The 23,105-nt window shown below is 45.4% G+C and overlaps 1 protein-coding gene across 1 annotated transcript in view; it reads right to left on the bottom strand.

Moving 5' to 3' along the window:
- NARS2 (asparaginyl-tRNA synthetase 2, mitochondrial) overlaps positions 1–23,105 on the bottom strand; it is a 491,158-nt gene that overhangs the window by 40,771 nt on the left and 427,282 nt on the right. The window contains exon 13 of the mRNA XM_085623239.1: positions 13,497–13,523. Within this exon, the coding sequence (XP_085479365.1) occupies positions 13,497–13,523 (27 nt within the window). The remainder of the gene's footprint in view (positions 1–13,496; positions 13,524–23,105) is intronic.

The raw sequence follows: 23,105 nt of genomic DNA, 5'->3' as shown, positions 1-23,105 counted from the left end.
CGTTCCGTAGATGAGAAAAAAGCTCTAGCGTTTTTTGTCTAAGTGACTTTTGAACAAATAATCCATAACTGAGAACCTCACCCCGAAAACAGGCCTTAAAGGCATCCCAAACACCCGCGGGGGAGGCAGAGCCACGATTACACAGAAAAAAAATTCTGAACCCATTTTTTCATATGACCCAAAAAAAGAGGATCATGTAACAATTTCCTGTCAAAGGAAAAGGGCTTAACACCTCTAGAGATAGTAACATTATGAAGGGAAATGACTAAGGGGGCATGGTCAGACAATAATCTCGAGAAGATTTGAATTTGAGTGCTAGGAGCCCAAGCAACAGGTACAAAAAAATAGTCTAAGCGAAATAGTTTACTATGAGGTGGAGAAAAAAAAGTATACCCAGGATCTTGCGGATGAATCATATTCCAGACATCCGCTAACCCATGATCGTCCATTAAATTGTGAAGAGCTTGAAAAACTTTGGGTTTACGACCCTTATAGACATACGAGCCCAATCACCAGATAAATCAATATTCAAATCTCCGCAGAGTATTAATGGAGTGGGCCAAAGAGCAAGTTCCCCATTTAGGTAATAAAAAATGTCCGGTTCGTCTAAATTGGAGCCGTATATAGTACAAAGGGTAAATCTTGTCTCCCCCACTAAACATTCGAGGATTGCCCATCGGCCATGAATATCTACCAAAGAGCGCCCTGAAAGGACTAGAGAGGGTCGTGCTAAAATAGCCACCCCTCGCGTCGTATCAGATTGTTTGGAGGTAGCAAGTGTAGTATATCCCAGATCAGCTAATTTCTGCCTGTAAGACCAAGAGATATGCGTCTCCTGCATACAGATATCAGGATTAATAATTTTTAATTCAGCCTGAATCTTCTTGCGCTTATCATAGTTATTGAGGCCACAGACATTATATGTACCTATTCTAATCCTCGTATTAGCCATAATCCAACGTGTAATAAGTCACCAATACATTTAAGCCTTTTCATAAATAAACCTGATAAACAAAAACAGAAAAAGAATAAAAATCTAAAGGTGTACTGTGGAACAAATTTTTTGTTCATATACCCCCCCTGGACCCTCCCCCTTCGACCACCCCCACCCCACGCGGCCCCCCTTCGGGCCCCCACCCCATCACACCCTCCCTTTCCTGTGGCAATGGGACCTAGGTCCCTGTGATGGGAAGCTGGTGACGCTCCCTGCGGTGCCCCCCAAAAAAATCAGCATAGCATACAAAAAAAGAGAGATAGCCTACAGAGAGAACCTATTTGTATGTCCAGCTTGTGCCATTCCTACTTTCAAGAGCCAGCCTTAAGTGAATGTCTTTGGCCTGAACTTCAGAAAAAAAAAAACTTATTCTGGCCCTGATACACAATTTTTAACTTTGCGGGATTAAGAAGAAAAGCTTGACCCCCCTTAGCTTGAAAGAGAGGTATTAGTTGGCGGAGCTGCCACCTCCGGACAACTGTCTCATGGCAAAAGTCAGGCCTAACAAAAAAATTGGCCCCTTCGGCAGATCTCTTCTGGTTAGGTCTAGCAAGATCATAGACGGCTTCTCGTGCAAGAAAATTATTTATAGAGATCAAAATGGCACGGGAGTTTCCAGGAGACATCATCTTTTTAGGTCCTTAGCTCGTTAACTACTCCTCTCTGTGTTGCTACTTCGTCCTCCAGGATAGATATGCGAGATTCTGTCTCCCCTACTCTGGTGCCGATTTCAGAGCATGTCTTGCTTATGCGTCTAATTGCGTTTTGCAACTTGCGGCAAGCACCCTGCATTCTGACATTCTCAAGTCTAGACTCAGCCCTGTGTGAAAGCATTGTGTCATAAATCATTTCCAAGGTGATCGGTTTTATAGGATCTGAAGAGTTGGCGGTGGCTGAGATCCCCTCCATCCCGTCATTGCCGATTGCCAGTGGGTGTGTGGTTGACAACGAATAGTCCCAGGCCAGATTCTCCACCAGAAGGTCAGAGGTGTTGTTGACTGGTGCGGAGCTTATAGGTAATTCCTGTCTGCTTGATGATTTGATTTTCCGGACTGTACCATCAAGTAGAGCCGAGTTCATATAACCACCCATCAAGCAATCATCGATCTCGCCCTGGCTCGCAGATCCAGCCTCATACTCAGCCCAGTTTCTGCTAGTAGCGTCATCGTCATCCGTGGTCGATGATGCATCTGAGAGAGAAAAAAAGTTATCCAGCGCGTCGTTATCATGATTGGGCTCAGCTCTTCCAGTGTCATTAACCACTGGACCTCCCCCAATAGCCCCCGTCAGGGGCTCGACCTCAAGGATATCATCTGGCGCCTCTATAGCCCTACCGGCCAGGGAGGAAAGGATAGTAGGGATAGAGGGGACTACGGATCCCATAATGCATCCTGCAGGTTGACAATCCGCCGTTAGCTCAGAAGCTGCAATGTCCTTGGGGGTTTGTACCCCCCCACACTCTTGGCCGAGAGAATGATTCAGTTGATTCAGTTGATTGCCAATCAGGGGAGGGTCTGAGGACACCTCAAGGGCGGGCCCAGTACTGGCAGTTTTAGATACACTTTGCGCCGAGCTCTTCAGAGAGCGTTTTACAAACAGGGGGGCGGTATTCTTAGCTACGTTTGCAGAAGCAGCGGGGGTCTTACCGGCCGATGTCTTCGTAGAGTCTGTTAGGCCGCTTCCAGAGGGAGATTTCTGCGTCTTCGGGAGCCCCCGGGATTTCCAGAAATGTTAATACTAGTTGCCGACTGAGCATTACGAAGCTTACTACTCCTGGCAGACGCCTTGACGATCGGTTTAGGTGGCATCTCTCCACAGGTCTCCTGAAGATTGCCAAAATCCACGGAGACAGAAGCAGTGAAAAAACGTTGAGCGGAGAGGCGGAAAGCACCGACAGCTCAGAGACGCCAGTTGCTTCTGTGTGTCGGAATCAGCAGGGATGCAGCTGCGAGCCAGATCATCACCAAGGAGCTACGAACAGTATCACCTCCTAAACACTGGTAATCGAAAAAATCCGCATCGTCCTGCCAAATGTCAGTCCTCTCTGTAGCAGTATCAGTGGGAGAACACCAGCGGCAGGGAGAGTTTCAACCCAGCTCACTCGACCGAAGCATCGGCCGCCATCTTGCCGTCAGGTTTCATGCTGTGCCTGTATGTTTCTAATGAAAAGTTATGACAAAGCAAGTAGGCCTGACCTAATTATCGCGAAAGGCGTGTGTTAAAGGCTACAGTCTGTAAGTAGGTATTTTGTATAGAGGAGTGGAAAATTGGTCTAATTTGCTTTCATGTAATTATGCAAAATTATGAGAAAATGATGCGTAACTACATATGATGCAAAGCTGTCATTTAACACTATATTTTAGTAGAAAATGTGTTATCACCTCAATTTTTGATATGAGGATGCTTTTGACTGACTGACACGAGGATGCATATTGCGGCGGCAAAAAAAAAAATCACAATAAACATAACTGCTGCTTGCATTCTGGTTGTTCACTTTGTAGCAAAATTATATCACAGGAACAAACTTTGCCATAGCTACATGCTACACGAAGTGGTGTAACTTTGGGAAATATTACATAACAAGCACAACATGAAATTTCGGAAATTACAAGAATTATGTTGCCGCAATTTAAATTTCCAGCAAGCCTAATATTTTATAACATGGAATCTTGCAGACATAATCATAGTAGGCAAGGGTTTTGCTGAAACACCTGACCAAACTATGGAGATGGAAGATTTGTGCTATGGCCATCCTCATTAGGCTCCATCAGTAGGGGTTTTATATAGTTTTGACAACTGGATTTTGTTTTTTACAGATTTTTAATTTTATTACAGTATACCTGATGCCTTGACAGAAAGCTTATGACCAACACAGTAGGTATGATTTGGTTATGGGGACAAGCCAATGATAAAGGTTATAAGCCTGATTATTTATATTGGAAAGTAATGACAAAAGTAGTAAGCCTGACCTTGATTATGAAAAGCTTCCACATTACTACTCAATTAATGGAATGACTTACCAGCTCAGAGCCCAGCCTAACCTTTCTAACTTCAGGAAACATCTTAAAACCTGGTTATTTTCATACCCGGTGTGATTAGGCATAGGCCCCGGCTGGTGATTTCTCACTTCTGTTTGGTTTGTTTTCCAATTGCCTCAGACATAAAATAACTCAATATCAAAAGCAATAAGTCAAAGTCAGAAGCCATTCAATGAGTGGATTGTTATTACTCTGTATTGAAACCTACAGGTAGGTATTTTGTAACATGAAATCTCACAGCTTACCTATGTAGGGGAGGACTTTGGTCTTGGTTACTCCTTCTGACATATCCAAGGGGTTGAAGATTTCCACGGTAATAATTCTTGCTAGAATCTGTTCAGAAGGCCTGACAAGCTTAGCTGTCTTCCAATATATATTGCATTAAAAATATCAATAAATAATGTACTCCATGTGGCCATTTCCTCTAAGCCAGGTGACCATTAAGGAATGTTGTTGTCCAAAGGGTATCACTGTTTTACCATTCCAAGATGGCCAACATGTTGGTTTAAAACGTGCCGACCATGCTGAAACTTTAAAACAATTGGCTATGTATAATATCTGTGGGAAATTGGGTGGTTGGTTGAGGGGGGTGTTAACCCTGCTCAAACAACAGCGACAACACCCATCTAGGTGAACCCAAAACGTTGCTAAATTGACCTGAGCTTAATCCGGTGGCAGTTTGCAACAAAAGCAGCCAGGATTAACTCAGAGCCAATGTGTAAAGTATTCATGCAGAAAACACAATACAAGAAAAATCCCACACCAATTAATAAGAAGCATTTGCGATGCAATCGGTCTCGCCTTTGGGACCTTATATGTATTTAGCTATGCAGCACATTAACCTGGATGCTGAAACATCTACTGTTCTTTAACATGGAGGGAAAGTAAGCCACAAACTGCGTGCCACACCAGGTATGGGAACACATGGAGAGAAATATTGCCTTTCAGCGGGAAATGGTATAGTCCAAAGCTCTGTTTTTAATATAAAATCAGGGCCTTCGGTGGTCATATCACTGAAAATACAAGATTTGAAAAAAACATTGTCTACGGGTGCTCGTGGAAGACCATTTCTATGGACTGGAATCTAGAGAATGCTAAAGTGATTCTGGTATTTTACTGACCTCTGCTGGTCGTTTTCTATCAAGAAAGTTAAATAGAGGCAGTTGCCAGAAAAATACGAAAAAGATAGTCCCTCGGCAGAAAACAATTCTGGTATTATACTGACCTCTGCTGGTCGTTTTCTATCAAGACAGTTAATAGAGGCAGTTGAACAGAAAAAAAAGTCCCTAAGCGGAAGCAGACAAGTCCTAGGGATGATCTCCAGAGCCCAGAAAGTACATACATGTATAAGTATATAATAAATATATACTGAAGTATATAGAAGAGGTCTTGAATGCTCGACCTAAAAATAGAGTACATTGTAATTAAGTATTTGATGCCAAAACAACAAAACTCCAATCAGTAGAACTGGAGTTATGAATTTTGAAATTTTAAGATAAAAACGAGTGCCTAAAAGATCAAAGGCCCGACTGTGGACATCTGGTTGCGCAAGACAGGGTAAAAGTCGAAAGATTTGGCTGACCGCTAAGGAGTGCGGGTTGGATACAAGAGGTGGATTGGGCTCAGTTGGCGTTTACATTCGGACTTAGAAGAACATTTGAAGAAAATGATCTGAGAAAGGAAAGTTCCGCTGGAGCTGCTGGACGAAGCCGTGGTGAAGATTTCTTCATTCAGACTTAGACACTTTTCTGGAAGTTGAAAATCTCCAGTGGGACGAGACTGTGGCCGACGAGAGTTCTACAAGGCCTGATACCCTTTTAGCGGAGGAATGCTGAACAGGATTTGCTGCTCTGGAGAAGAATGCAGTGGGAGTTGCCGCGAAGTCAGGCCGACCGGTGAAGCACCTTGGGCAGATGGATGAGCAGGTTGGTCATGGTCTTCTCTCAGTTCTCAGAGCAGTTTTTAGCCAAAATATATTTAAGTCTCAAGTTTTAGATTTTGGTTATCTGGGCACCTTTAGCACCACCACCAAGGGTCCAGGACTAGAGGGGCACACTTGTGGGGATAGGACTCACTCAGGCTAGGGCCAGGTGCGGGTTCTGTCTCTGAGGCTCTGATCAGGAGACAAACCAACTAGCCCTTAGAGTCACTCCAGTAGACCGGAGTTCACGTGATGAAACAGGGTTCAAGCAGCACAGCAGGCATATGAGGGTTTAAGCAGGCTTTAGGCAGCAGAGCAGTCCTTCCAGGTGCAGCATAGAAGCCTTCTGAAGTACACAGCAGGTCACAGCAACAGGCAGTCCTCTGAGAGTCCTTCCGCATGTACAGAAAATGAACTGGAGAGCAGGTCTCAGGGTCCCATTTTTAGGCTGAAGTCTACCAGACAGCGCAGCTGTCTGGTTTGCTACAGACATCTTGGAGACATTAGGTAAGCTTCCCTGGGAATGCATTCTACTCCTTGCCTACCATTGACTTTGTGGTTTGTAACTCACATTTGCTTGCTTTCTATTTTCTGTCTTTATTTGTTTTAGGCTGTCTAGCTTCAGTTTGTCCCTCCTGTGGAACATACCCTATTTACTGTATTCTACTACCAGTGCTCGGATTTTGTAAACAGGCCTTTAAATATTGATCTCATTTTGTCACATTTGCTATGCATTCAAAGACAGAGTTCAAATACCAGACTCTGACTTCCAAGGGAGCTTGGTGTTTGCTTTTCTTTCCCTGACTTCAAAGTGAGAGGATTTATGTGACAGTCATGATGGCTAGCAGGGGTGTGCTGGAGGAAGGTTATACGATATTTGTTTCTAGCGCACAACAACATTTGAATGTTTGTAAATGGACTGTCCAGATATTTCAGAATTAGGAATGCACAAATGAGCACATTGTTTAGCAATTCTGAAGTGTGATGGAAACAAATATTTGAATATGATCCCAAAAAATCAACACACTGGGTGATGACATTTCCACACATTATCCTTTGTGCGATGTATACTTTTATCAGTAAAAGATCTGTGCCAATGTAATGGTCATTTCAATTGACTCATTTCAACTCATTTCAATTCAAATGTGTTATCTGTAATGTCAGTGCACTACCACACCATGCATAATCCACTCTGCATCACTACACTCTACTCTGCACCACTCTACGCCTCTCTATTCTACTCTATGCCAATGCACTCTACTCTACACCACTGCACTCTACACCACTCCACTCTACGGCACTGCAATCTACGCTGTGCCCCTCCACTCTAAGCCACACTACTCTAAACCACTGCATTGTACGCCACTGCAATCTACGACAATGCACTCTACACTGATGGAGGAGGGTTTTGAGAAAACAAAAAATGCTCGGATTGATTCCTCAGTAACATTTATTATTAGAGTGCTGTGAAACTAACGTGCAAAAATACAAGAACACGAGAAAATGCTTTGCGCATGCGTGAAATAATATGAGACTAATGCATGCCAGACTAGGCCGCATTTGTGTTCTGCTTCTAAAATAAAATAAAAATAATGCCGCTTTTGCACATTAATGCTCTTGCTAGGGATTTAACATGGGATAGTGCAATGGTGGGTGGTAAACGGAGAGAAAATACATTTCGTGAAATTAGTAATGTCTGTGTTCCATTCATTGTAGAGAAACGCATGGGCCTACATTTCTGCATGTCTGTAGTGGGTTAAAAAAGAAAAATCATTTAATAAACCGAAAATCAAGCTCTGAGAGAAAAGTGGCGGTGGCTGAGGCTGGAAACCTTCAAGAGGCATTTTGTTTGACTGCCAAGTAACGAAAGGATGGTCATGAGAAGCAAGAGAATTGCACAAACTTCTTGTGCAGAAAACAACAGCAATGAACAATGAATGTGTAGTAATTTGTAACATGTTATTTACCAAAGGAAATATGAAGTCATCAGACGTGAATAATGTAGTGTAATTTATGAAAGACAAAGAGCGTTAAGAAAATATGATCGTGACTATGGTGGTGTGATAGAACACCCCTCCGAATCAGCCAATGAGAGATCGAGTTTTTGTAAATGTTTCAACTATTGTGGGTTGGACATGTAGGTTTTAGGAAATAATTGAGGTGCCTTAGGGGGTGTGTTTGAGGAAGCTTTGGGAGAGCCTAGAGGGAGATCGTCGCTGTCTGTCAGTTTGCTGAGGCCTACCTGTTTCCTGTTCCTGTCCTGCAACCAGTATCCTGTTAATATTTGTTCCCTGAATCTATCTCGGGGGACCTCCTACTACCTCCGTGGCGAGGGGGTGGTATTTCACTATTTCCTTAGGTTAGTATTAACTAATGATTCCGTACTTTGCATAATTATTTGCAAATGTCTTTTATCTCTGAAACATTTGTCTCTACGCCTATTCACTCCTTCATAAACATTTTATTCATTTGATAGGAGTTTGACACTGTTTGCATTTGATAAATATTTCTCTCTCTCCCTCTGTGATTACTGCATTGTTTGCCTTGTGAATCTGTACATGTTGAGCTCTTATTTACTGCATTATTTGGTGATAAACATTATAAACATTACATCGAGTTTGTGGTTATTTGGTTAAAAGGATAGATAGTTAGTTAGTTATTATTATTACCATAAACTTCTCAACTTTAGGTCCATCGACCAGAGGAAAGAAGTTGATATGCAGACTCAGTTATGTATTTAGAGTGTAAGATACAAGTCTGTATAATGAACAACTGATTTTGAGTGTTCATTAGTTTTGAAACTCACTGTGACGGATCCTTTCCCCCGGTCCCCAATCCCTCACGCCCACCACCCGGACTACCTCCTTTCCAGAGCTATCCCTTCCAGGACTCACAAATCCGAAGGATCTCCAAAGCGTCCGTGACAACGGAGTCCCCACCCCTCTCTCTCTTTCAGGGTCCAATCAGGAGTGACGACGGAGCGGAAGGAGTCGCCCGGTGCCCCGGAAGTCCCGCCTACCTACAACCAGACGCCCACAGAAAAGGCGGATCCGAAGAGACTGGAGTCGTCGAAAGATCGTGGCAGGAACTCTCGGCTGGCGATAACGGGGAGAACGAAGACGGAAGCGGAGAACTCGAGGAGTGGTCGGAAGACTGGTGGAGTCCCACGGAGGAAGCTGAAGAGCGGCCGTAACTCGGAGGAGAGTTACGGCGGAGCGCGTGAGTACCTCCCACCATACCCTCAGTCTGTTAAAGTACTCTATGTACATACGTAATCTTCCCTTGTATATAACGTCTCTCTCTTCACCATCCCGTCCCGCCACCTTGTAAATTGTGTACAGCACCCTACACCGTGTACATAGCTTGGTCTCACGAACCTTTCTGAGCACTCTTCCTGTACCAACCCCTTGCCTTTCCCCTTCTTACCCCTTTTCCCACACAGTCTGCTTTCTCCTCTTCACCTTTTGGTAACGGGGCCAGCGTCTTCATCTGAGTCCCAGCAGGACTAACGGCTCCTCTTTCTTTCTCTTCCGGTCCTCCGAGGAGCACCCGCCCTGTCTACTGTCGCCGGTTGCAACCAAGAACGGAGACGTCCCTGAAGTACTGACCCCGACGACCCGACCCCGACGACCGCGACGAGGGATTCTTCCACAGCTACCTCTAAACCCTCCACCCGTGTAAACAGAACTTCTGTTCAATAAAACAACACTATAGCCCACTATATCTGGCCTCCTCGTCTGACTTTCCGGCCCGCAATACCCACACGCCGACACTCACCCATCGTCATTTCAACGGATGTGTATTGAGTAAGTGTTGTATGGGCCTGTGTATTGTTATTGATTATCGATCCCTGATTGGCACTGGATCAACACCACTTTACTCAAGACCGATGCACTCTAAGGCAATCTACTCTGCTACACTCTATGCCACGTCACCCTACGTCACTGTACACTATTCTACTCTGCACCACTGTATTCTACGCCACTGTACTCTACTCTGCACCACTCCACTCTATGCCACTCTACTGTACACAACTACACTCTACGACACCCTACTCTGCACCACTGCACTCTACGCCACTTCACTCTACTCAGAAACAATCTACTCTCTACTCCACTCTACACCACTGCACTCTACACCACTCCAGTCTAGGCCCCTCCACTTTACTCCACCCCACTGTACAACATTGCACTCTACACCAATGCACTCTACTCTGTACCACTCCACTCTAATCTACACTGCATCACTATACTTTATGCCACATCACTCTATCCTGCACCACTCCATGCCACGCCACTTCACTCTACTATAAAACAGTCTACTCTACGCCACTGCACTCTATGGCACTCCATTCTACGACACTGCAGTCAATGCTGCGCCACTCCACTTTGTTGCCACTGTACTCTGCACTACTCTACTCCACTCTACGCTAAATGACTGCATTCTATTTAACTGCTCTCTACGCTAATGCACTCTACACCACTTTACTCAAAACCTACGCCAATCTACTCTGCACAACTGCACTCTATGCCACTATGCTCTACAACACTCTACTCCACTCCACATCACTGCACTCTATGCCAATGCGCTCTGCACTACTCTACTCTGTACCACTGCACTCCACTCTACGCCACTGCACCCTATGCTGCACCACTCCACTCAACGCCACTTCACTCTACTCTATGAGATGCTACTCTACTCTACGACATGCCCCTCCATTGCATCTTCTCTACAACAACCCACTCCACTCTACGGCACTCCACCCTATGACGCTCTATTCCACTCTTTGCCACTCCACTCTGACACTTTATGACCCTCCAAACTAGGTGGCTCTACTTTATGTTCCTCCACGCCACTCCAGTCTACAAAAATCTATGCCACTCTACTTCGCTCTACACAATGCCCTCCATGCCACTCCATGGCACTTTACTCCACTCTATTCTATGAAAAACGACTTCACACCACATTATCATACTCCACTCTACCGGACTCCACTCCACGCCATTCTACGTCCCTCCACTCTATTCTACGAAACTCTACTCCACTAGTCCAGTCTCCGCCACTCCACTCTACTCCTCTCTATGTCATTCACTCTACGACACTCTACACCATTCCACTCTTCTCCACGCCACCCTACTCTGTGTCACTGCACTCTAAGACACTCCACTCTGCACCACTTCACTTTACTCTGAACCACTGCACTCTATGCCAATGTACTGTTAGCCACCACACTCTATGCCACTCTACTCTGCATTACTCCACTCTACGCCACTGCACTCTATGTCAATCCACTCTAATCTACTCTGCACCGCTGCACTCTAACCTGCACCACTCCACGCCACTCCGCTCTGAAACAATCTACTCTACACCATTGCATTTTGTGCAACTCCACTCTATGACTCGACACCCCATGCCCCTCCACTCTACGACACATCACTTTACGACATGCCACTCCACTCTATGACACGCAGCTCCACTCTATGACACGCAGCTCTACGACACGCCGCTCCACTGCATTGCATGCTACTTCACTCTACAACACTCCACTCTATGCCATGCCACACTACTACACTTCTCCTCTCTATGCTACTCCACGCCACTCTACTCTACGACACTCTACGCAACTCCTCTATGCCACTCCATGTTACTTTACTCCACTCTACACCACTTTGCTCTGCTCTATGCCACCCCATGCTGACATTCTATACCATTCGACTTTACACTCTACTCCCTTCACAACACTCCAGTCTACGACACTCCACTACATGAAATTCCACTACATGAAACTGCACTACATGACACTCCACGACATGACACTCCACTACTTGAAACTCCATTCTACGACACTCCACTACAAGAAACACCACTCCACTCCACTAGTAGCATTTAATTTACAGGCCCTGGGTGTATGGTATACCACTTTACCAGGGACTTATAAGGAAATTAAATATGCCGATCCGCTGTAAGCAAATTCTACTATGTTTTAGGGAGATAGCTTGAGCACTTTAGCACTGGCTAGCAGTGGTAAAGTGCAGAGTCCTAAAGCCGACAAAATTTAAATAAGCAACATAGGAGGGTGAAGGCAAAATGTTGGGGGGAAGACCACCATAAGGCTGACGGGTCTAACAATACCTCTGCAAACCGAACACCTCTGCTATGTTTAGTTGCAAATATACGCCTGCCCATATTTAGAAGGCCGTCACTGAGGGGAGTCACAGTTCCTACGAAGGAGTAAGGAAAAGAGATAGGGGAGTGCAGTTCTTTAAAGACAGTGGTAGGGGACAGTGTGTCCTTTACTTGATGCCCTCACATACCCCGAAGGATGTCATGCTTCATCATGGGGTGGTGCTCCTCATCAGGCGGTGCTGCAATACCATAGGGGTCCCCCGAAGGGTAACTTTGTCGGAGATCTTTTGAGTGATCTAGTCGTGTGTGCGGGTCTGAATGTAAAGTGGTGTAAAGTGCAAATTTTTTAAAAGATGGCTAGAGGGGAGTCAGGGTAGTACAGTTGAATAGAAAAAGTTCCTCTGTCATCATTAAAAAAACAGAAGGTTGTGTGCTGCTCGAGGTTTATAATGGCCCTCAGTAGCTAGACAAGTGTGGAGACTGTTTTGGACGGGGGTAGGGTCGACATGTTTCGTGCAGTGTCGTGGTCTCAGGAGGAGATCCTTTGCGCTTCTTCAGGACCGGGAAGGGAGTGAAGTGAGTGCTAGCATGGTATAGTGGCCAAATGAAATTTCGTAGTGCCACTTATTGGAATTGTAGAATGATCCTATCTATTCATTGTGAGCGTATTGTCCAATAAGGTTCGGCTTAGGGTTATGCCGTCACAATAGTTGCGTCGGTTTGTGCAGGTGCTTGAACCTACCCGACCTCTCGCCGCCTTGGGAGAAGGCAGCAGTTTTTTTTTGTACTTGCATTTAAAAACATATATCTTACATAAATTGTTGTGCGTGTGTGTGTTTTACTGATGTTGTGTCAGAGGGTGAATGCAAGAATGAGTCGATGGATAAATGGATGCATGAGTTCTAAGATGAGTGACAGAGTGCATCTGTGATGACTTACTGAATGCCTACACCGATGAATGACACAAAAAACACTTTTATTCACAAGCAAGATCTACTGGCATTGCCACTGCTTGTTTAACATCTTTTCAAAACACACTTGACTATGCCCTTGGACTGCAGACCCCCACTCCAAAGCAAGGACAAGAAGAGAAAGCACGGATGATGGCTGTAGATGGACCATTCACTCTTGGACAATACCACACGCCCTTTGGGGCCAACACAGACAGGGCTCAATCATTGTATTATTAATGGCAGCTGGGTATGTCATGACCTCTAAACTCTGCCATGACCTCTAATGCTGCTGCCGACCAAAAAGAGAAAGAAACGGCCTCGTTCATTAAAAACAAGTGATTTCCATAGAGGCCAAAATAGGAACAAAAACCTTTGACAGCCCCAGGGAGAACTGGACCCACAATGCAAACATTGATTAACAGGCAGAAGTAAAAGCTGTAATAAAAAGCGCCTCAGGGACTTACCACTGATAGGCATCCGTGAGACCCAATCTGTAAAGAAAAAGAGAAACCAGAGAAAAAAAACACAAGAGTAAGTGCAAGAAGAAATAACAATATTTAAAATGACAATCCTAAGCATATCAAGAACAACATACTGATTATTCAATGTGGAAGGAATACCATACAAAAATTCAATCTACAGAACAAGGCAGTGGCCAGAATTTACATCGTGTGCCTCACACTTCAATAGAGCACCAACAGGAAGCAAGGTATGCGTGTAGAATGGGTTCTTGCCAACGAGCCTCTGTGAAACTTGTGAGTATAAGAAAGATGGCCGCACAAATTCTAGCTCCCCCTCCTATGCAGCACTCCAGTCTGTGCAGGACACACACGAGCGGTGCAACCAGGACTTGTGCATGTGGCTGTGTAAAAAGGAAAGAACACAGAAGTGGTGCGGGGCGAGACTCTGCGTGTCCTTTAATTACAACTTCATAAAGCAACAGCCTTCGCATTTTGATAAGGTCAGTGAACATATCACCCTGTTACACGCACAATCAATTACACCGGCTACAAACACAGCCGCAGCCTTCCTCCTGTTGATCAGAAATCCCCCCACCCGCAGCGTTAGCTGTGCCTTTGTTTGTCGATTATTTAAGCTGCTGTTGGTATTTTACATACAATCTAATGAAACCTCGAGGGCCAGCGACTGAGGCAACAATTTCCAGGAAGGATCATTGATTGGTGAATCTAGATGTTATTTATTTTTCCTCCTCTCTTGATTCTGCCAAGTTTCCTAAATGCCGCAGTTTGGGTTGAAGGCTCCAGTTGAGGCGGGCCTAATGCTGATTTTTACATACGGTTGGTCCCACTCTGCGATGGAATGGAATGCAAGCCCTGGAGCGCCTAATGCTCCCGAAATGTCGGTTCTAGTGTTGTCATGCATTGTTTTATTTTGTTGTGTCATCCTCCAAATGAGTAAATCTACAACTGAAGAGGTGTGTTCTTTATTAACTCCTGTTAGGCATTCACAAGTTTAATTGTCCATTCTGGGAAACCTTGCACTAGTGATTGTGCAAAGGCCTTACCGCATATTCAATTTTACCAAGGGCACAACTACGCATTGGGAAATGGCTTGGATAGATATTTGTGAATGCTCACAAATGTGCAAGTTTGTGTGTTGACCAAACTTTCAGGATATTTTAGCACTGATACCAGTACTTAATTTTTAAAAGGATGAATGGCCTGGGACCCACAGTTTTACTCAGATGCCCACGGCCAGCGATGCTGAATGCCGGCGTACAGAATACCAAGTTTTGGTAGTCTTGATTCCACCTTACGCCTGTTAATCCACCTACCGGCCTGTCTCTTTATCTCACTCTTGCAGGATCCTGCTTTCTCCCTTTGTCGTGAGTATTCCGTCTTTTTGTTCCTCCTTCTTCTCCCTTGTGGGATTTTCACTCTCTTACCCTGGGTCAAAGTCTATAGTGGAAATATAGGTGCTGGTCCACAAAAAAGAGTGCCTGTCGACTTCTCTTGCAACCACCGGCTCAAATTAAGCACCGACTAGAACACTTGCTCCTCACCGCAGGACATGAATTTACTTTCTCAAAAATCTTTGGGTGATTTTAACGTTTGGCCAGCGTAAACACTTTTGTAAATTCCAAAAAGCGGTTTACACTTGTAATTTTTTGTAACTATTTGTGGAGCTAAACGAAGCTCATTTGCAAAAATTGCTTTGTGCGTTTAGCCCACTGAACCGTGCCTCTTAGCTATGAATTTCATGAATGAGTAGATGCTATATTTTCAATAGAATAGTTTTAGACCACTGTTAGCATCCACAGAAACACATCTTACATCATCATATGGGCAGCGTAAAATGATAGTTGTAAACTGACAAAGAATGTCTAGTTGCTGTAATTGATGTGATTGGTGAAAAATTAGTTGCTGAACAAGAATGGTTAGAGTGGTTGTCACAAGATGAAGATTTAAATATAGTCCAAAAATATATTATGGAAGGGTGGCCAAAAGAAACGTAATTACATAGAAACATAGAACCTTATTTTAAAGTAGCTATCAAGTTGTCTCTTGAGAATGGCAGAATGTTAATGAGAGGGTGACACATTCGTTGCCGCGACTGTATGTATGTATGTATAACACACTTATTAAGCGCTCCTGTCACCCAACGGGCATCCTGGCGCTGTGATCTAACAGATCCTGAAACACAGTCAATACTATATCAGCATACTACACTATCCTAGGGAACAGGTGAGTTTTTAGTTCTTTTTTAAAGGAGAGAAGGTCTCCTAAGCATCTGAGCGGCAGTGGCAAATCATTCCACAACTTGGATGACGTAAAGCCAAAGGAACGGCCACCCATCCGCTTTCTTCGGATCTTGGGGACAACTACCAAGTAGGCTGAGGCAGAGCGGAGAGATCTAGTAGGGATGTACCAAGAGAATATCTCCTGTAAGGGCAACGGTCCCAAGCCATGAAGGGCCCGGAAGACCAAGCATAAAGCTTTAAACTCAACCTGCTGAGAAATGGGCAGCCAGTGCAAGTCTTTAAGTGCTGCGGATGACGAGTCAAGACGTCGGCGGGAAAGTGCTAATTTGGCAGCGAAGTTCTGTACCCGTTGTAGTTTGCCTAATGCAGTGACAGGTGCCCCCAGAAGCAGAGCATTGCAGTAATCGAGTCTGCTTAAGATGATACTGCGCACTACTTCTGGTCTGGCATGGGCGGGAAGCAAAGGGAGAATCTTCCGCAGGGTACGCATCAGCCCCATGCAGGTAGACACTGTTTTATCAATGAAACCATCCAGTTGAAGATTAGGTTCCATTGTCACACCCAGGTTTCGGACCGAGTCTACCGCTGCTACCGTGCCCTGAAAGGAGGGGGGCCAGAAGTCTTGCGGTAGAGGGCGCGGGACACGGTCCGCTGAGCAATGCAACACCTCCGTCTTGGAGCTGTTGAATTGCAGCGAGTTGTTACTCAGCCATGTTGCCGTGGTGACCATACAATGGTGAAAGGTCTCCTGTGACACCACATTCTCCCCCTCAAAAGAGAAGATGAGTTGGGTGTCATCAGCATAGTTGGTGACTGCAATGCCAAAAGATTTAATTAGCTTGACCATGGGGCGGAGGTAGAGATTAAAAAGAATGGGGCTAATGGCCGATCCCTGGGGTACGCCCTGACCAACCCTTCTGATGGTAGACTTGAAGGGAGGCAGGGCAACCACCTGATGTCTATTGGCCAGGTATGAGACAAGCCAATCCCGGGCCAGACCCATCACACCAGCCTCCTCCAATCTCCTGGTCAAGATGGCATGACTGACCGTATCGAACGCTGCCGACTTGTCAAGCAGCACTAAAAAGGCTGCTCGTCCATAGTCGGCACGCGAACGAAGGTCACTCAAAACAGTCACCAAAGCTGATTCGGTTCCATGCGCTGGCCTGAACCCAAACTGCGCCGCATCCAGACAGTCATTGACTTCCAAAAAACTGGACAGGTGTTTCGTGACCAGTTTCTCCAAGATCTTAATCGGGAAAGGGAGTAATGAAATGGGTCTGTAATTAGCGGGGCATAAGGGGTCCAGTGATTCTTTCTTCAGCAGCGGAGAAACTACCGCAAGCTTCCAGCTGTCCGGGACCTGGGCGGAACCAAGAGACTGGCAGCAGATTGCGTGGAGAGGAGGGAACAGCTCTTCCCTAAACACTTTCCAGAGTTTGTGCGGAAGTACATCAAGGGGGGAGCCTGAAGACACACTATCCGCTAAAGCACCAAATTCTGTAAAGGAGGGAAGAGGAAAACTATCCAACCTTGCTTTCCCCGCCTCCATCTCTGATGTAGATGAGAGAGCAGCCCCTGGTGTCATGGGACTCAAGTTACTCAAGATGGTCGCGATCTTATCTTCGAAGGCCTTGGCCAGCGAGTCGCATAGTAACGGAGGCTGGGATAGCTGTAGTAGCACAGGCTGGTCGTGACAACTCGTTGACGATTTTAAACAAAGCCTGAGCTTTATTTGAGGCTGACAATAAAGTCTCCTCTAGGAACCTCGCTTTTGCACACTTAATCTGTGACTTTTAAGCTGCCAGCTCCTGCTTAAAAAGGACTTTATCCGATGCCAGATAGTATTTTCTCCATCTCCGCTCTGCACGTTTACACTGATGTTTAAGTTGGAGGAGCTCCGTCGAAAACCATGGCATGGCAGTTTTTGTTCTGTCTCGCGTTTTTTATGCGGGGCCAGATTGTCCAGAGAGGCCATAATTCGCTGGATAAGGGAATTATAACTTTCATCCGCATTGTCTCCCAGCTGAAAAGCTTCAGAGAGCAGATTTGGTAGGGTTGCGCCTCTCAAGAGCCGTGACCATTGTCTCCCAGTCTTAGCAGTTCCCGTGCTACTGTTCTTAGAGTAGCCTACCGGGAGAGCTGCGGAGAAAAGAACTAGGGCGTGATCCGTCCAGCATTGCGGTAGGATGTTTCCAACCCTCACCTGACTAGAGTCAGCAAAGATCAAGTCCAAAACATGTCCCCTCTGGTGAGTCTTAGAAAGAACCAACTGCTCCAGATTAATGTTACCACATGCCTGGGTAAGGTATGTGAAGGCTGAGTCTGTTGGCCCATCTGGCCACAGATTAAAGTCCCCCAATACCATCAGTCTGGCATGGGAGTTTGATAGATCGTAGATCAAGTCAGTAAGGTCGGACACGGCAAACGTAACGCCAGCCGGGGGTCTATAACACAGGAGACCAGTGAATAGCACCCCCCCTGTCCCTTCAGAGAAAAGCCCATCAGTTCGTACTCCGTGATTCTCTTAATTTCTAGCTGGGAAAATTCCAGCGATTCCCTATAAATCAACCCTACGCCTCCTCCTCTAGCCCCAACACGAGGATTATGTCTAATCTTATATCCTGGGGGGCAGGCTTGCCCCAATTCTACTCCACTATCTGTCCTTGTCCATGTTTCCGTCATGAATAAAGCGTCTAACTCATGTTGTTCTATGAGTAGCGCTATCTCTGTGTGATGCCTGCACAAGGATCTCACATTTAGCAGACCACAGGCCAAGGAATTGTGGCTTTTAACAATAGTAGAGGGCTGGTGTTCTACCGAAACATCAGGTTTCAGGACAAGAAGATCTTCTTTCGTGTAGGTTAAGGGCATAAGGGAGACGGGGCAGCAGTTCCAGCTGCCAGCGCGTCCTGTGCGCAATGGGCGCAAACGGGCTTACCTCTGGCACACCTACGGCGCGCCCGCTGCGCTGGGCCCTCCATTACTATTTATCACCGTGGAGCGCGGGAGACCGCCTATGCGATCGTCTAGCCCGCCGACCAAGATGGCGCCTAGTCACTGGCCCATTTTCCCAACCACTCACCCAAGATGGCGGCTAACGCCGCGATGTAAGCCTCCCAGGTAGCCCTACTCACTAAATCCCACAAATGCGGGTGAGTTTCCAATTATTATAGTGCAGGTAAGACTCACTATTCACACCCCGCCAAAATGCAGGCGCAACTGCGCAGGTTACAGCATGAGCGCGGACAGGATCGAGAGCCAAGCTATGGCGAAATAAAATTAGGAATCAATTAAAAAAGCTGGCAAAAGCAGTGACACGCGTGCAGGTTCAAAAGATCTACCTGCCGGTGTAAAAGGATCGCCTGAAATGCCGGATGCGAGGGCAGAGCGCGGGAGACCGCCTATGCGATCTAGTAGTAACAAATGCCTGAAAACTGAATCTCCTCTGTTTTAACCTATAGAACTACTGGATGGAACATGGTCAAAATTGGCTATTGATTTAATTGGCCCTGATTTCTGACAGAGGGTTTTCCTAAGGAACCTGTTTGTTTGTTGTTTGTGTATTTTATAAAGCGCACAGCTGCCCCAACGGGGCGTCCCGGCGCTGAGAACTCTGGGAAAGGAGAGCCAGAAATGGAGGACCTGTCTAGGAGGAGAAAAGATATGTCTTCAGCAGTTTACGAAATGCTGATTCTGATTGGCTGGTACGTAGAGCTAGCGGGAGCTTGTTCCAATTCTGAGAGGCACAGACCTCAAAGGTTTTTCCACCTGCACGAACTCGTTTAAATCGTGGGGTGTGCAAGAAGAATAGGGAGTTGGAGCGCAATGTCCTTGAATGGGCATACGGTCGCAAGATGTTTTTCAGGTGTGCCGATCCAGACCCTTGAGAGGCTCGGAAGGCCAGCGTCATTGCTTTGAAGACACTTCTTTTAGCAATGGGTAGCCAGTGCAGTTTGCGTAAAAGTGGAGAGACATGGTGTCTAGCAGGAAGTCTCTCTACAAGCCGGGCGGCAGCATTTTGGACTGTCTGAAGTTTATGACACAGGCCTGCTGAGATACCAAGATAGAGGGCATTAGCGTAATCGAGATGGGAAATTATCAATGCCTGTGCCAGACAATGGGGTTCAGTTTTATCCAAGGAGATGAGAGTTTTGGAACAAACGTAGCAGCACCCAACGACGAATCACACTTTATCACCCAAGCTATTGGCTTGGTGGAAAAAATGAATCATATGCTGGTTGAGTGTGTCCAGTGAGCAATAATAAAAAAACAAGGTTGACATATGTGAAGCTGTTGTGGTCACAACATACAAATCACAATAGTGCCACTGGTAACTCCAGGTTATGAGAGGGTGCATCCCTGCATTCAAGATGAGTCCTGCATATTTAAAGACAAACAGAACATGAACATGTGATGGATGTATTGATTCGAATCAAAGTAAAAGACACATCAACTTAAATTGAAATATGGGTATAACATGAAGAATAGTGTTAAAGTTTGTAAAACAAAAGTTTTAGTTGGCGGGTGGGTACATTCCAAACAGCCTCTACACGTTCAGAAGGGGTTGTCAACATTTAGGGCACCAGTCCATGTTGAAGCTGTGATTGAACACATGGTCAAAGTAAATGGACATGAAAGGTGGAACTTGAAAAAACTTGTCTAAGTGAACAGCATGCTTAGAATTTAAGGGAAATAAAGGGTGTCGGTTGTGGAGAAGACTGGACGGATCCCAAAAACTACTGCGAAAGATCAAAAAGGAAAGGGTTATCAGAAAACCTGTTAAATATCGCAACACTTGAATTGTTCATTTGCACTTCTGTTTCATTCCTCCTCAGTTTCGTTTTCAGTCTTATGCACGCAATCATGAACTTTGCAAAATGTGTAATGTTCCTTTTTAGGTCTCGCCTGAGCCAGCGCATGCGCTGCTCTGGCGAGACCATCAGTGAGTGGGCTTTAAAAAGCCCAACCACAGGTTTTTGGGTGGCATAGAGCGTGCGGTTACGCGCACAATGACGAGCAGAGGCGCCATCTGCCTTTCCTCTCTCGTCATGGTGTGCGCACATTGCACACCACTCGCCAGATGTGCCTCCTTTTGTTTTTAGTTTTTACTTGCAGCGCGAGGCGCGCACGCTAGTTTTTTCATTGCAGCGCAGGCATGCCCAGCTGTATCTTAAACTATGGAGGCCGTGCCTTTGTTTGTTAAGCATGGCGCGCTCTCAGATGTCCATTTCTCCTCCAACTCAGCGTCGAGCTTAAATAGTTTTTGTGGCATTTCGGAGAACTCTTTCTGTTTTTCTTTAATTGCAGCGCAGGCATGCCCAGCTGTATCTTAAACTATTGCGGCTGCGCCTTTGTTTGTTTAGCACGGCGCAGCTCGTAGATGTGCATTCCTCCTCCAGCTCAGCGTCGCTGCTCCTTAAAGCCCCTCATATTTCAAAGAGGTGAAGGGGATGAAGAGGGGGGTACGTTTGCACAGACGTCAGGGACAGGAATCCGACTCAGCTACTTGCACCACCCGCTCTGCTGCTGCATCGGGTTTGTTGTTCTTCGTGTTCGGGTTTGTTGCTCTTTTAGCCCCACACACTTCCTGCAGCAGCTGAGCCAAATAATGAGGGGAGGCAAAGTCTCGCAGCATCCCTCCCTGCTCCACGCGCCCAGACCCCCTCCTGGAAATTGAGCCTCTGTGTCAGTCCTCAGGAACAATAAACTGCCATTGCTGCGCCCCCACTTCCATAGTGCTTTTGTCCCCACAGATGGCGCTTCATACAGGGGTTATAAATCATGCCGATGCTGCCCTTGTGTAGCGCTCTCTTGCGGTCTAGCTAGGTTTATGCTACACACTCTCCAGCACACAACATAAATTCTGAAGGTGTGCTTCCTCTCAGCGGCCAATGTTGTAATTGTGATCCTCCTTCCTCTACGGGTACCAGTAATCACAGGCTGTCTCTGGACGAGCGTCCCTGCACAAAACCTACCTGTGACTCACCGGTGGAATTGCTTCTTGAAGTCTCATCCCCATGCCCCAGCTGGAGTTTAGCAGAGGTGAGCTGTAACTGCAGCACTCGCTGTCATCCAATATTAGGCCCTTGTCTAGCTCTCTCTTTGTCTCCTCTTTCTATTATACCTGGAGAAACCCTACAACAAGGAGATTGTCTCTCCCTTGCATTACTTATACAATTCCCCTGGGAATCCATCATCCCACGTGATTCATTGGTGGACATTTCTTTTGCGGCTCTGGTTATAATCATGTCGGCGCTCCCTTGCCTCCCCACTTAAGCCGTGTCACATTGATGGAAGCGAAGAAGCCTGCTTCTGCAACCTTCTCTATTCACTCTGGGTGACGGAAATGAGCGTATTATTTACAAAGGCATGGTCACCATCTCTCCCTTCTCGTTCTTCGTAGTTGTCATGTTGCACAGATATATTGCCAGTTTCATGATTATTAAAGGCAGTATAGTGTCTATTTTAGTTGCAAATAAGAATGTTTGTTAGATTATTGTTTTGGTCAAAAAATACCCCAGCAGTAACATAAGTAATTAAAGAAATCCACAAAGCAAGGAAAGGGTGCAATACCACAGGCTGTTACTAGGTGTCCCGGTGGAGTTGTAAATGGGCCTCTATTATCCACATAAGATACTGCATCCTTAATGCAATTATAAAAAGAAAGATTGTAACTAAGAATACTTTCAATAAAAACAAATGGAAAAGTAGGCTCAGCTGCAATCTTTTTTTATTTTTATAATTGCATTAAGGGTGGAGTACCTTAAGCTGTTAATGCAGGTCCCTTTGCAACTCCACAGGGACACCTAGTAACAGCCTGTGGTACTGCACCCTTTCCTTGTTTTATGGATTTTATTTTATTAGTTATGGTACTGCTGGAATATTTTTCGACAAAACAAAATCTAACAAACATTATCATTTGCAACGCTGATAGCTCAAAATTACCCTAATGCGAGACCTATTGCATTGCAAATGCTTGTTATAGTACGTTTTCATCTCTGTAGAATGTGGTTTTAAATTTTGCATAGGAATATGAAATATTAAATTGTTCAAGAAGGGAAGATGATCTGGAGATCTATCTTTAACTTCAGCAGCACTTTATAGCATTCCACATCCTATCAATGTTCATGAAATGCTGATGTTTGATTAGCCAGGAATGTTCTCCTGGCAGTTTGATCTAGGCGCTCTCTGGAATGGTGGAGAATAAACTGTGCTCCTCTTCATTTCCTTGCGTGAAAAGTCGTCATTACACCCCCACCCAATGTATGATTTATTTACACATTTGAATTGTAAATGTATTGTTTAGTTGTATTTATGCTAAAACCTTAAAAACAAACCTGGTAAAGCA

Source organism: Triturus cristatus, chromosome 8 (genome assembly GCF_964204655.1).
Source record: "Triturus cristatus chromosome 8, aTriCri1.1, whole genome shotgun sequence".
In the NCBI taxonomy this organism is placed as follows: domain Eukaryota; kingdom Metazoa; phylum Chordata; class Amphibia; order Caudata; family Salamandridae; genus Triturus; species Triturus cristatus.
Note: the sequence above shows the minus strand (reverse complement) of the source record. Positions and strands in the feature narration are given on the sequence as shown.